We start from the raw sequence: 14,243 nt of genomic DNA, 5'->3' as shown, positions 1-14,243 counted from the left end.
GTGAACTGCTAGTCCAGTCCACTTGATTAAACACAATGCCCTCATTTTCAAAGTGATTACAAGGGAACGTTCCAGAGCAATCCTCTGAGTCTGTCATGTCCAATTTAAATACTGACATGTTCCTTCCTCCCGTACAGTCTAGTAAATGATATAATTTGCTTGTTCTATTGAATATTTTGTTTCATTTATTAAAAATAAACAATTAAAATGACAAACAAATGCTTCCCTTGATGCACAGGGTGCAATATTTTGTGTGGCATAGAAGTTATTTTAAAAAATAACTTCTCAACAGTAGCAAACCATTCTATTATGTGCAAGCTCAAAGTACATTCCTCAGATGACTGATGCTAAAAGGCTGAGTAAATTGGCAGCAACTAATTTACCTTCCTTTCAGGTCAGCTAAGAATGCACATTATTTGTTGCTTGTTTCTATACAAGGCTATGACTAGTACTGGTTAAACCAGAATTTTTAAATATTGGTGTAGTAGCAGAGGAACGAGGTACAAAATCTTATTATTGTGAAGCATCACTGTATTGGCCACAGTTTAAATGGACACCCAAACTAACTTTGATTGCTGATAACCTTTTGCATGAAATAAACATGTGATGTATCTCTACAAAGAGTTTTAATAGGTATTTGATTTAGCTATATATATACAATTGATTTGACTTTTCTGCTTGAGGGATTAAAATGCTAAACTTAGTTTCTTTTTGGCTTAGACCTCTTCTTAATTTACTTTCTGGAGTTTTCTGTGAATGAACTGCAGAAACTGGCAGCTCCCCAGTATGCAGCAAAATACTTTCAACAAATCAATTCAGGTTGAAGAGTAAGAACTTTTTTGCAGATAAGTGATAGTTTTATCTTCAGTAATTTAGCAATCTATAGATTTTTATCATCAGGAAAAATGTATGAAATAGTAGTGTATATGTTTTATTAATATTAATATCTCCTCACACTAGCCCACATGTTTCAAGCTTATATCTGTAGATTCATACGTGCTTTATTGTGCACTCATTACTTGCTTCCTATTTTGAGAATGCAAAGAAATTCCAGTTATTTTCAGTGACAAGGTTTTCTTGAGATGGAGATAACTGTGAGAATGGAAGTTCCTGGAATGGAATTAAGGTCTGATTAAGAAGGTCACTTCATTTTTATTTTCCATAACTGTTTTGCATAATAAACTCACCATTTGGATATGGCGTTTCACACAGAGTTAAAAAATCAACTATAGGGTGATCCATTTCAAGAACTGTAATTGCTTTCCCATGCATGATTGTTAAACTTGGTCTTCGACAAGCCTTATCATATGACAGTCCACCAGAAAATATCACAAATGGTTCACTGTGTTAAAAAAACCCAATAGAGTAATTATAAGTTTACATAGTACATACAAATTTACATTATAGTTTTAGTACCTTTAAATAATAACAAATAACTTCTCAAAATAAAGAAAGAAAGATTCTTAAAAGGACTTAAACTCAGAAATATATCAGTGGGTTAATTACATAATTAAAAACATACCTGTTTTTACAAGTCTTGTACTCTACTTTAAGAATTGGTTTACAAGATTCAGTTTTTTTTCCATCTCTTTGAATTTTTCCTAAGGAAAGAAAGATGGTGAAAACTGTATTAAAATGTCACAATGACAGAATTAGACTGAAACATGCACATTGAAGCAACTGTATAAACAGTAAGGGAATGGAACTTTAAAGCTACAGAAGATGATAAGTATTAACTCCTATTTCCATAAAATATAGATTTGTCTAAATTAATCACATTTCCTATGGTTTTATGTTTTTACTGCCATGTACATCTAAAGAACCATAGATTATACTTCAAAGATATCTAAAACTGATGCAGATTCCTGAGAAGGATGACACAACTAATAATTAATAAATTTGACCAAATGTATACCTTTTTTCTGAACACATCATGATCATAAACAGCTTAATTTTTTCCTAAGTCATTCTTAGATTGACTCAATTCCTTTTCTTGACAAAATGTTACATGCTCTGGAGTGTAACTAGTTGAGTGACAAAATTAAATGAAGCGTACAGTTGAAATTCAGGGGTTCTTGGTCAATTACGGCTCAGTGCTTTTGTCCTCTCAGAAAACAGTCACTTATAAATCAAAAAAATAACAAGTTTAGTTATGTTACTTCGGTAAGCCTATGCTTGCTTTCAACAACAACCTGATTGGAAGATACAGTGCAGGTGGAGCCAGACTGTTCTCAGAGGTGCACAGTGGAAGGCAATGGACTCAAGTTGTGATGTGAGGAATTCTCTTTAGATATTAGCAAAAAAAAAATTATACCATGAGAGTTATTAAATACTGGAAAATGTCACCAAGAGAAGTTGTGAAATTTGTTGCTGGAAGTGTTCAAGTGTCCGGTGTCAACAGGACACTGCCCTGAGATCACTGATCTAATCAATCCTGTATTGATCTGGGCATTAGAATAGATGACCTCTTAGAAGTCCCTTCTGTCATAAAGTACAATTTTATGGCTAATAATGATAAAAGAGAAGGAATTGGGAAATTTAAGAAAATGATAAAACTTTTCTGGGCTACATAAATCTTGCTTTCCACTTCTTCCTCTTTCTCTACTCCATCAGGCTTCTTGGTAATGTATTGATTTGCAATACAGTTTATACTTTTTTACCTCATTCATAGGAAGCAATGGCATATAAAGTCCCAGACATAAAAGATACAGACATTTCTTGACATGGCACCTGTAAATTCTTCATTGCAGTGACTTGGGAAGCCTTGTACCATCTTTATAAAAACATCACAGTGCCTTGTACAAAATGTATTACTTCTTGTGAAAATTGCACATACCAGCACTTAAGTACAAAATATAAAAGAAAGAAATGTGCAAATCCCATAGTATAAGGATGTCAAAGACCAGCAGTAGACTATTAGGATGAATTGGAAGACATTAGAGCAATATTACCCGGTAAAAGGTATTTATAATCCTAAAAAAAAAAAAATTAAAATTATTCTCTTATTTTTATAATATTTTGCAGCTCCCTTGCAGACTACAATATTTATACATAAAACAATTCTGTATGTGGGCTACAATAAAAAATGAAATACACATGAATATTAGAAAACAGCATGGAGAATATTGCATTGCTTCTAAGTTACACATCAGAATTACCATGTGGTATCGTGGTCTGGAATGGCCTGTTAGGGCTTTTCAGATTCCATAGAGTCAAGCTGCCATCAGAGTGACTGCACATGAACTGTTTCCCTTCATGATGCCAAGCAACAGAATGAATAGCCTACAGAAATAAAAGAAGAACTTGAGACTGAAACGGAATACAGTGTTTACACCAATGATATTTTAACATAAGACTTTGGATTTTATTAATCTAATGGTCTATCAGCAGTTGGATGGTTATTCTTTGTTTAAAGTCTGTTACCAGCACTTTTTAGAAACCAGCGGCTGTAATCTACTGCTAGTCATGCAAAACAATTCAACGTAAATGCTAACAGAGCACAGGAATGTAAGAAAGCCAGTGTTGAATCAAACCAAAATTGATGGAATAGGGTATTAAGGTAAAAATATAAGAACAGGGCACATACAGTGTGATCATAAGGTGTCTGAGAGCTGTCCTTAGAAGTATTTCAGCTGGCAAATGCGCACAGAACTTTGTGTGACAGGTTTTACAGGTAACATACAATACACGTAGTCTTCCCCAGAGGACTATTTAAGAAAAGCAGAAATAGTACTCTCTTCTTGAATAATTCACACCACCCCCCTCACACACTTAAGTTTCAGAGCTAAAACACAAAAATATGGGATGTTTATTATAAAAGTAAAATCACTGAAGAAACCCAGGTTATTTCATTGATCTAGGAAATTAACAAAATAATGATGTAAGATACTTTTGGAACAGTAAGCGCTTCAGAGAAGAGGAATATCACACTCCTGTGTACAAAATGCAAATGCCACATGGTGAATGTTACGCATGCCAAAAAGCAACTCTTCAAAAATTAATAGACAATTCTTAGTGTTTCATGTATAATTACTGGAACTGACTGAAAATGTCCATAATTAGGTAAAACAGGCTGAAAGGATGATGGTGTAAGTCCTTCATTTTCACTGCTATATGCTGAAAATTAACAAAAGCCCTTTTCAGACCAGATAAAGTATTGCTTCATTGTATACCAATTTCTCACACACTCCCATCAGAAGCACACACTCACAGAATTTTCTCTTGATTCCATTTCCCTTCCAGAAATGTTAGCTGCCAGACAGTGAAAACCACAATACGTTTTTATGTGAATGTAAATAAAACACACTGTATTTTGAAAATAGTTTAATAAATTTCCATTTTTGCAACCCTGGAAACACTACGGTCTTGCATGCACTTCAATTGCATGTGGCCATTAGCTGAGTTATACAAATGACTTTAAAATCATGCCTGAGCATTCATAAATCAGCATCAGATTTGTTCATCATAATTTTTCTTAAGCTGATGAGAAATAAACCCAAGTGCCTTTGGTAACTATTCAAAACTCCCTCTTGCTCTTCCTCTTTTAATGACTATAATGATTGTTACAGTTAGTAACTGCTCATAGTCCGGAAGGAATATTAGAAGCCAATGAGAAAGCTGTGATCTTTTCCCAAAACTGTACTCGGTTCCAGTGGCTGGACAGCATAGCCACAGATGAGCCTTTGCATTTAGGTGCCCCGGCTGTTTTAAGAAGAATCTGACATGCCTTGTATACAGAATCATAGAATCACAGAATAGTTTGGGTTGGAAGGGACTTTAAAGATCATCCAGTTCCAACCCCCAATGCTTTGCTAATGCACTAGTAAGCTGGTCACGCCAATAAAGGCTCAACAAACAGAGCTGAGCAAAGTGAACTCGCGGTATTTATCTTTGAAAAACACAATGGGTGTCCCTCAAATTTCTACCTATCAGAGGGCGGTGGCACACAGTTTCTCTTAAAGACCCATCAGATACCAAACTATAACTGAAGCACCAAAAGATCATTCATACAGAGTCCAGTGTCATTGTCTTCAGGTAGTAAGAACCCTAGATCTGTGGGGAGTGCTGCTTCAATTAAACTGACGGCAGGTCTGTCCTTGTGCAAGTTAATTCTGACACGAGCTCATTCATGCTTGCTACCATGCCAAATTTCAACCTGCTTTTGATGTGTTATCACACAGAAACATTTCACATGGTTACAGTCACTAATTCTATTTGAGCAGGAGCTAGTAACTAGCAGCTGAAAACTGAACCAAGCTGCTTGTTAAACTGCCTTTCAGCTGCTAGGTGCCACCTGCCAGCATAAACCTCCTGTTGAGAAGAGCTAAGGAAGAATGCTTCTGTCACAGACAGTTGGCAGAGCAGCAACTCAAACTCACCTGTTAGACTTTGCCCCAAAATGAACAAGAAATACTTAGAATTGCTTTTGGAAATCTCAGCTGGGAGTCACACCTAATACTGAAAGATGGTACTGAATACGTCTCTAATTTTCATGATGCTAGAATGTGTCTAGCATTCTGATCCACTTATTTTGCATCCACAAAAAAAGGAGCAGTTATCTGTGTAGAAAAGGAGTTCATCACAGTGGGTGACTCATATGGATGTTCACACAGTGTATGTACATAAAGCCTATCACTCCAGATTGAGTATGTTTCTCCTTCTGCAATACCCACAGTGGTTGCACACATAATCCATCTCCTCTCATAGTCAGCACGTACTAAAATCAAGCATGCCCAACACCACTTCAGTTCCTTCCCAACCACAAACCTCCTCCAACAAGAGGAATTCATGGGGATTCTAGGACCACTTCTAACCATAGTTTGAAAAAGCATCGTATTAATCCCATTGCTTGAATTTTAAGAATCCTTCCTGTTAGTAGCACTGCAGGACCATGACAGCAAAGGCCACATCTGACTTCTACAATAGCATATGCTTGATAAAGGTAGGGAAATGTCATTTGGCAAATGTCCCTGTGAAAAATACAGCTTCATTTTGGAGATGCGTTCTAATGAAAGATGATGGCCATGCTTCAGGAAGCTCTGAATGACTGTTGACACAACCTGTCAAACTTCTAAACAGCTGTTTTTTTGGACCTGCTAACTATCAATAACAACTTGAAAATCCTTTGAAGGATCTGTCTTGTTTATGTGCTGCCTTTTTATACCAACAGGCAGAAGGAAAATTTAGAAAGAATTTGTAAAAGGGCTTGCAAGGAAATTCTTTTATAGAAGGCATCAAACAGTAGCACTGATGGAAAGGGCTTGAATATCATACGCATACATATCACCATTGAGCAGATGACAATCATCATCACACAAAGAAACAAATTTGTAACTGGCATCCTGAAGAGCAGACACAAGATTCCTTAGAAACAGGTTCAAGCTCCACTCTGGGACTAGGTATTTCACAAATGAGAGTATTTTAGTCTCTTGAGAAGCTTTGACACAGTAGAGAAGAAAACATAGAAACTCTTTGTATCAGGAATTGATGAACAGAGGCAGCCTCTAACTGGTCATCAGCAGTGCTAAAAGAAAAACAGCACTACTTCTAGCTACAGTGAGTAAATTCTAAATATCAGGGAGAAGCTTTGAAGAGAAGATACAGGCTTACAAGAACACCAAGCAGAGACATTCCAGATAATGCAACTTGTACAGCCTTTTCTATGCTTGGTGAGAAGCTCTCTCATACGAATTGAGCAGACATGTTTTATTTATGAAAGGTTCTTAGTCTTCAAGACATGAACTACAGCATGATAAAGAAGCGCTAAGGTATGCAACTGTAAATGCTGCAATTGCAGGTCTGTGAACAGGGGGGTGGTCTTCACCTCCACCACTTACGAGCTACTGGGTTGTCTCAGGGAGCAGCTAATTCTAGGATCAATGTGCCCGTGATGTTGATCTGGATGGCAAGGAAAATGAAAGGGCATACTTTGTGGGTGGTTTTTTTTTGATACAAGAACTGCATCTGTGGTTGATAAAATCCACTTACAAATGACAAGAGACAATTGATAAAACTATGAAAATACAACTATGAAAACCTTTTAATCAGATCTTGATTACTAGGTAATACCAATAACCCTACGAAGTAATTTGTCTTTCTTTCTAATTAATGTTCCAGTAATACTCACTAAAGATAATTCTGTAATTCCTAGCACAGCTATAGCTCAGGTCAGCTCACTACTACACTCTGTTCAATTGAGGATCCCCACACAGAAGCTGAAGAACTTGTCAGAATCAAGAGGAAGAAACTCCGTGTCATAGTACATTCACAAAAGCCTAAGGCATTTGAACCTGAGACTTCAGGTTTTGATTTCTGTTGTCAACAACTCGTTCAAAAGCATAGCACTAACAGTATTCCCAGAACTAGCAATGCCTTAAGACAAATATCCATCTGCTTGATAGGACATATGACAAACTGCTGAATAACAGTTTTTCAGCATTAATGGAAATTGCTTACCTCATCATAGTAGGCTCTTAAATCAGCTCTTTTAGATCGTAAGTCCCAGAATACAACAGTCCCATTTTCATAGCCTATCAGTAGCTGGAGAAGGGAAACAAAGACAATCATAGTTTCAGATTCAAAAGGTATATACAAATATTGAACTACTTAATAGTTTTAGGAGATTTAAAAAAAAAATAAATAAGCACTATAAAGAGAAATGCCAAACTGATGTACAAAATTGCAGTTTGCAACCCTACTTTCAGATTATACTTTTATACCCTACTTTCAGATTATCTTTCAATATAAATTACTTTCCATTACTGAAAATTTAAGATCTGATATGTAAGAAAAAAATGTGCTTTATACATGCTTTATCTTTGTTAATTATTTTCTAAGATTATGTGCCTGGACAGTCTTCTCAATTGTATATCTGCTGAGGAAATAAAACCATAGCATGTGCCTGCTCTTACCTTCCTTGTCCTTGGTTGAAGGGAACACGGTTTGACATCTAAGAGACCACTTATATAACTTCAAACCAAAGAGTCACCAGATTAAACTCTCACTCAGCTATTTATATTACATTAATTTCTGCTTTCTATTGCTTTAAAACATATTGAAATACTCCCCCTGTAGAGAATAAACAGCTTAATTTCCTAGAAATAGAAAATTAACTGACATGTCAATTTATACTACTTCTAGAACTGGTATGTCATATCATCTAGCACACCTGAGAAATACAAGCAAAGAAGATTTGTCAAAACATGAAAGAGAAGAAAAACAATGAACACAAGGAATAAGAATGAACACAACCCTTTCTCATTGTCCCTGTTGAAAAGAACTGAATTATTGCTCTGGAACTGTATTGACTACTCTTCATTTGAACATAATTAATTTCAGATCTTATGGAAGATGTGAAGTCTAGCCTACTTAGGTGTCCTGAAAATTGTTTCTTTTAGAGCCTATCTTCCTAAGAATCTATCCTGCTCCTGAAGACTGTGAATGACCCAACTGGCAGACTCCTGCATTTCCGTTATAGAATATTTTATACCACTGGCAGTTGTTCTTTGGCCATAAACACATGGATTGCAGCATGCAGGCAGGAATTTACAGTTTCTATATTAAGAATTTAAATGGAGGAATGACAAGGCTATCCCTTAGCCTGTGAAACCATACTAGCATCTTTGCTACTACTCACTTTACCTTGCCTAAGTCATAAAAATGAAACGTGGCTGAAGTGCTAAACAAAACATCACTTTGTTTCCAAGTTAAGTATAATTGATACATCAATATTGCTATAAAAGAGTCTGGGAATGCTCTCAGTCCAACTAGATATGATTCTTTATATTGTCAGGAGAATATTCATTACGTGAAGATGTATTTCCTAGTCTCAGAATGATTTATAGTTAATGTATTCAATACCTGAATAAGAACAATACGTCATTACTTAGGAATTCTGCTCCTGAAAAAAATTCAATCTGTCTTGGAGAAATTCCAGAATATTTATCATTTTTGCTCTGGATGGTTCCATGTGCGATTCTGTAGCACGGTAAATATGAAAAGACATCCTGTTCAGAAAGCATGCAGCTAACTGGATGACAGTTGTGTCAGGATGCCATATGGTATTCTGGGATAATAGATTGCCATTGAGGTAGTCAACAAAGAAATGTCTAACGGTGACTGCATTGCTGGTGGTGTAGTCATCCTAAATGGAAGACAACTGCATCTCCAGGAGTTAGTGATTCACATAGCAGATAACCTGAGCAAGTGCAGGCCTGTGCAGTGCTATGTTGTGCTGCACACAGTACTTGGCTTTCAGACCTGTATTGAGCTGCACATAGTCCTTGGTGACAAGAAAACATAGCTGGCTAATTGTAAAGGAGCCTGTAGGCAGCTCCCACTCGGTAAGTGCAATTACAGCACCTTTGTGTCCTTGTCTTTATCTTAATGTAAGACAGTATGCTCTCACGTGAATATCCTTTTGCTTGAAAGTGGAAATTAATAGACAAAAAAAAATAAAATCTTTTGAGATCTCTAAAGACCAAAATGCTGGTAAACTTCTTCACAGAGGGAACCAGCACAGTGTTCTGTGCCCATCCAACGCTGCACAACTTGGGGTTCCCACCATTTGAAGGAATGTAAGATTATCTTTTTCTTCCTTTTGTTTTAACTATAATAAATGGTGTTTTAATCTATATGTTACAGACTCTGATTCCCTTCCTTACTGTCATCATAACAAGTGCTTGCACCAGTTTGTTACAGCTGGGTACCAAAACAGTCGAGGTCATAGAATCATAGAATGACCTGAGTTGGAAGGGACCCACAAGGCTCATCGTGTCCAACTCCTGTCCCTGCATAGGACAACCACAGAATTCACACCATGTGTCTGAGGGCATTGTCCAAATGCTTCTTGAGTACTGTCAGGCTTGGTGCCATGACTACTTCCTCCATAAGCCTGTTCCAGTGTTCCACCATGCTCTGGGTGAAGAACCTTTTCCTAATATTCAGCCTACACCTTGCCTGGCACATCTTCCTGCCACTCCCTCAGGTCCAGTCATTGGTCATCAAAGAGAGGAGATCAGCGTCTGCTCCTCCTCCTGCTTTCCTTGTGAGGGAGCAGTAAACTCCTATGAGGTCTTCCCTCAGTCTCCTCTTCTCCAGGCTGAAAAGACCAAGTGATTTCAGCCGCTCCTTATATGGCTTCTCCTCTAGACCCTTCACTAACTTTGTGGCCTCCTCTGGACACTCTCCATTAGCTTTAGATCCTTTTTATACTGCGGCACCCAAAACTTGAGGTGGATCTGCACCAATGTGGAGTAGAGTGGGACAATCACCTTCCCCAACCAGGTAGCAATACCATGTTTGATGCACCCCAGGAGATGGTTGTCCCTCTTGGCTGCCAGGGCACACTGTTGACTCATGTTGAACTTGCTGTTGCCGAGAACCCCAGATCCCTTTCCACAGGGCTGCTCTCCACCCTGCTCCTCCCCAGTCTGTATGTACATCCAGGATTGCTGTGTCCCATGTACAAAATCCAGCACTCATTAAACTTCATGCAACTGGTGATTGCCTAGTTCTCCAATTTGTACAGATCCCTCTGCAGGGCCTCTCAGTTTGTATTTTCTTTTTGCCCCAGCTTTTGTAAAAATATACTGAAGAAACTGAAGGAATAGAAAACCATTCAGTATATGACCCTGTTTCACAATTAGCCTTTCTCCTTGGTGAAGCAGTTTGTCTTTTGATTTTTATCACATTCTCTTGCAAAGAAAACATGCTCCAAGTAATTACTAAAAGGTTAAATACCTCCTATCAGAGACAGCATTTCACCTGATCTATTGCTCAAATGCTTAATGCACAACAGCACTACTGAATTGCAAGATAAAAAGTACTATGATTTCAGGGAAGAATTTGAAAAAGAAATAGATTTGCTGCATAGTCAGGAATCTCTCTCTCTTTGGTCAGATGGTAGCCATGCTAAACTAACTTGTGCTGTGGTATGACACTAAGGTCACAATTCCAACTGGGTGAATGGGTTTAGTCTCATTGCTAGTATATTTATGATGCTCTGACCTATCTGAAATGCAGGAAACTAAAATATTTACACTTCTTTTGGCCACAGTAACCACCTGAGAGATTTATAGGAGAAGCTCTGTGTCTGTAATATTCAATGGGATAAAAACCCCAAAAACACTCATAAGTGCAGTTGTAGAAGAAAACATAGACAAAGAAGAAAAATATGCATAGAAAGAGTCTGGGAAGCAAAATCCCAAAGATGTTTCTTTAACTTCTGTTTCCTGGCACCTTGTTTAATTACTCATGCTTAATTAGGTTAAGATGCAAATGGCTGGACAGAATTTGAAGGAGGGAGGAGTCCTGGTGTGATCCTCCTTATCTAGTGGAGTTGCTCCAAATTCTGACTTAAAAAATTCTTCTTCATGAAATGCTTTTGGTGATGGCATTTTAGGAATATTTATCCTTTACAATCAACTAATTGTCTCCTGGAACGTGCCAGCCAGTCCTTTACTTGTTCTAGTAGCCCAAAACAGCTGAGAGAAAAAAAATAACCCTGCCAAATGTACACTATATTTAGGTGTTATTAGATCTCAGAAAACAGACAGAGAGACAAGAAGTTGAGTCCACCAGCTAATAGTTAATAACACTATAGCTTTTCCTATTCATATTTCTCCAGCTGCTGGGAAACTGCAGATCATTGCAGTTAATGTCTTCTCCTGTGGCAGCAAGAAAAAAATCCTGTTTGCTACTTACAAATGCCTGTGCCCTTCTGTCTGTTCCTAATGTACACTTATTCATTGATTTGGCAGACACAGTTATAACTTATAGACTTAATCTCTAGGTCCCCAAATTGTTCTTAAGTGACACATAAAATGCCACAATTCTCTTTGTCTGTTTCCCAGCCAGAGCTTGCTAGATTCACAAAAATGACTGTCTTCAAGGTCTGCCTTCATAGCTTGCCTAGATGTCACTCTGGAAAAATTTTGAGTGGCAGAGGTTGTCTGGAATTACATTTACTCTTTTGGCCCAGAAAAACTGATAGCTGATATAAACTGGAACTTTTAGGAATTTAAAGAGCTTGAAAAGATTAATAAACAGTCAGTGCACAAATTTTGCTGGCTTTCAAAATCAGATCTCATGACTGTGCTAGGTTTGGAAAGTATTTTCTGTGTTTTAGGACTCTCAACTACTCAGTGGCCATAGGAGAATGCTACTTGTTTACTTCAGTAAAACATGACCAGATCTATAAACAATCTTGTGATGTACTGGAGGATACATTATCAGAGCCTTGCAGAGTGTGTTGCCCTTGTACTATTACAAGATTACAAGAATGTCTGTATTTTGAGCAAGGAATTTTACCGACTATTTCATTCCTGAAGTAAACACTATCATTTGCTGACCCGCATGAAGAGATGTGAGGGGTCTGATTTCTACCACCAACACCTCTTGGTGGTCTTTGATTGGCTTGAAGCTCGGGAACTAAGCAGAATATGTAGACTATCTTGAAACAACTCTGTTACCTAGGAATAGCTCTGCTAAATTAAACAAAAGTTTTACTTATCACAGCATTTCATTCTTAAATAGCCAAGACTGCTACCTTCTCAACTAGACATGACTCCATTTAACCTCAACTTTTAAAAACCTTTTAGGAAACTTCAGCAAAACTCTCCAATAACCCTCGAATTGATTTATCTTTTATTAACTTTTCTAATCTCCTTTGTGACCAATATATATGTTCAGCACTCACAGCACCATTTGGAATAAAATTTATACCTTCTACCCATTGCACATTTGAAGAAGTACTTAATTGGTTGGTTTGGAATATGATGTTTGTCAGCTTCATTTGATATCCTTTTAGTTGTTGTATTTAAAGGGATTATGAACTATTCCTACCCTCTTCATAACAGTTGTGCTTTTCAAACATGGAATTACAATCAGCTCTTTTCCACAATTAATTGTTCTGTCTGACTTAGTTGCTCCTCATACAGAAAACGTTGCCCCTACTCTGAATTTCTTTCAGTGCAAATATGTTCTTTCTGAGATAGAAGAACAAAGATTATTATTTTCCAGCAGGCAAGTCAACCACGTGTTTCTGCAACCACCCTCTTTTGTTCTCTATTCTTCTCCAGATAATGCCTAATGTTGATTTTCTTTAGTAGTCAGTACTGAGCATTGAGCTGACATGTCCATTGAACTGTCAATCCTCATTCTGAGCTCTTGATACCAAACAGTAAAGATCAGCTCAGACCCACTGTTTTATATGCAAAGTCTGAAATACTCCCCTCCCCCTTCACTTTCCATCATTCACACTGAATACTTACAAAATAATAGTATTTAACCTGCCATTTTACTGTCAAGATTAGCAGCCTCATAAAGTCCAGTAAACCTGATCACATCTTACTATTTTTCCTGGTTGTTTATGACTATGCCGAACAGCAAAGTCCCAAAACTTTGTTTGTTTGGTCTTTTCCCCATTCTGAAGAAAGACTGTTTTATCCTTCATTCTTGCAACCAAAGTTTGATGAGTTGTAAAATTTACTTTATTTTTTTTTCTCCACTCCTGGATTTTTTGATCTGGAGCTATGTCTTTTGATTTAGTGCTTGGATCTTCTCTTACATCTGTGTGTACCTATTACTGATATCTTCTTGCAAACATCACACATGATCAATTCCACACTCTGCAAATCTGCAAGTATTTTGTTAGCGCAAATTTGCTGTTTACAGGTCTCTCAATATATTAATGATATAAAGAGCTGCCCTGGGATGGTTTCAGTAATGCTTACATTTTCTACTTTTTCTCCCCATAAATTTCCTATTTTGTTTTTTGTAGAGATCCATCTGATTTTGCTGTTGCTGATGTTGTTAGTATGTTAGTAATTAAACAGTGCCCAGATGCCTCCAGTGTGCCCTTTAAGCAACAAACAATTGTATTTCCAAACAAGTTCTCCTCTTAACTCCCTTTCCTTCATCTTTTCCCTTTCTGTTGAAGAAAAAATATTGCAGGCTTCTGTTTGGACGCAGTCTATGACATTCCTGTAAGAGGTGTTCACTCACAAGACCATTTTTTCCTTTAGTATCATGTTCTTTTTTCAACACTAGGTGCTTTAGGTAGGTCATCAACAGCTTCTGTTGTGGTCAGTGAACAAGAATTACGCCTTATCAATAAACATTTTTATCACATATTTTGCCATGCGTAGTCTAGAACACTGTGCTTCATAACATTGAATTTCTTTATTTGCTGTGTTCTAAATGGCTTGATCAGTTTTAATTCTCCAAGAAGTCTAACTTGTTGG

General features: G+C 37.2%; 1 protein-coding gene across 4 annotated transcripts in view; it reads right to left on the bottom strand.

Moving 5' to 3' along the window:
- STXBP5L (syntaxin binding protein 5L) overlaps positions 1-14,243 on the bottom strand; it is a 197,395-nt gene that overhangs the window by 72,305 nt on the left and 110,847 nt on the right. For all 4 annotated transcript variants that reach the window (XM_009557006.2, XM_054087829.1, XM_054087838.1 and 1 more), the window contains exons 7-10: positions 7,456-7,539; positions 3,159-3,282; positions 1,523-1,601; positions 1,188-1,342 (exon numbers count right to left, since the gene is read on the bottom strand). In XM_009557006.2, coding sequence (XP_009555301.2) covers positions 1,188-1,342; positions 1,523-1,601; positions 3,159-3,282; positions 7,456-7,539 — 442 coding nt within the window. The remainder of the gene's footprint in view (positions 1-1,187; positions 1,343-1,522; positions 1,602-3,158; positions 3,283-7,455; positions 7,540-14,243) is intronic.

Source organism: Cuculus canorus, chromosome 1 (assembly GCF_017976375.1).
Source record: "Cuculus canorus isolate bCucCan1 chromosome 1, bCucCan1.pri, whole genome shotgun sequence".
Lineage (NCBI taxonomy): Eukaryota > Metazoa > Chordata > Aves > Cuculiformes > Cuculidae > Cuculus > Cuculus canorus.
This window is presented reverse-complemented; position numbering and strand designations above follow the sequence as displayed.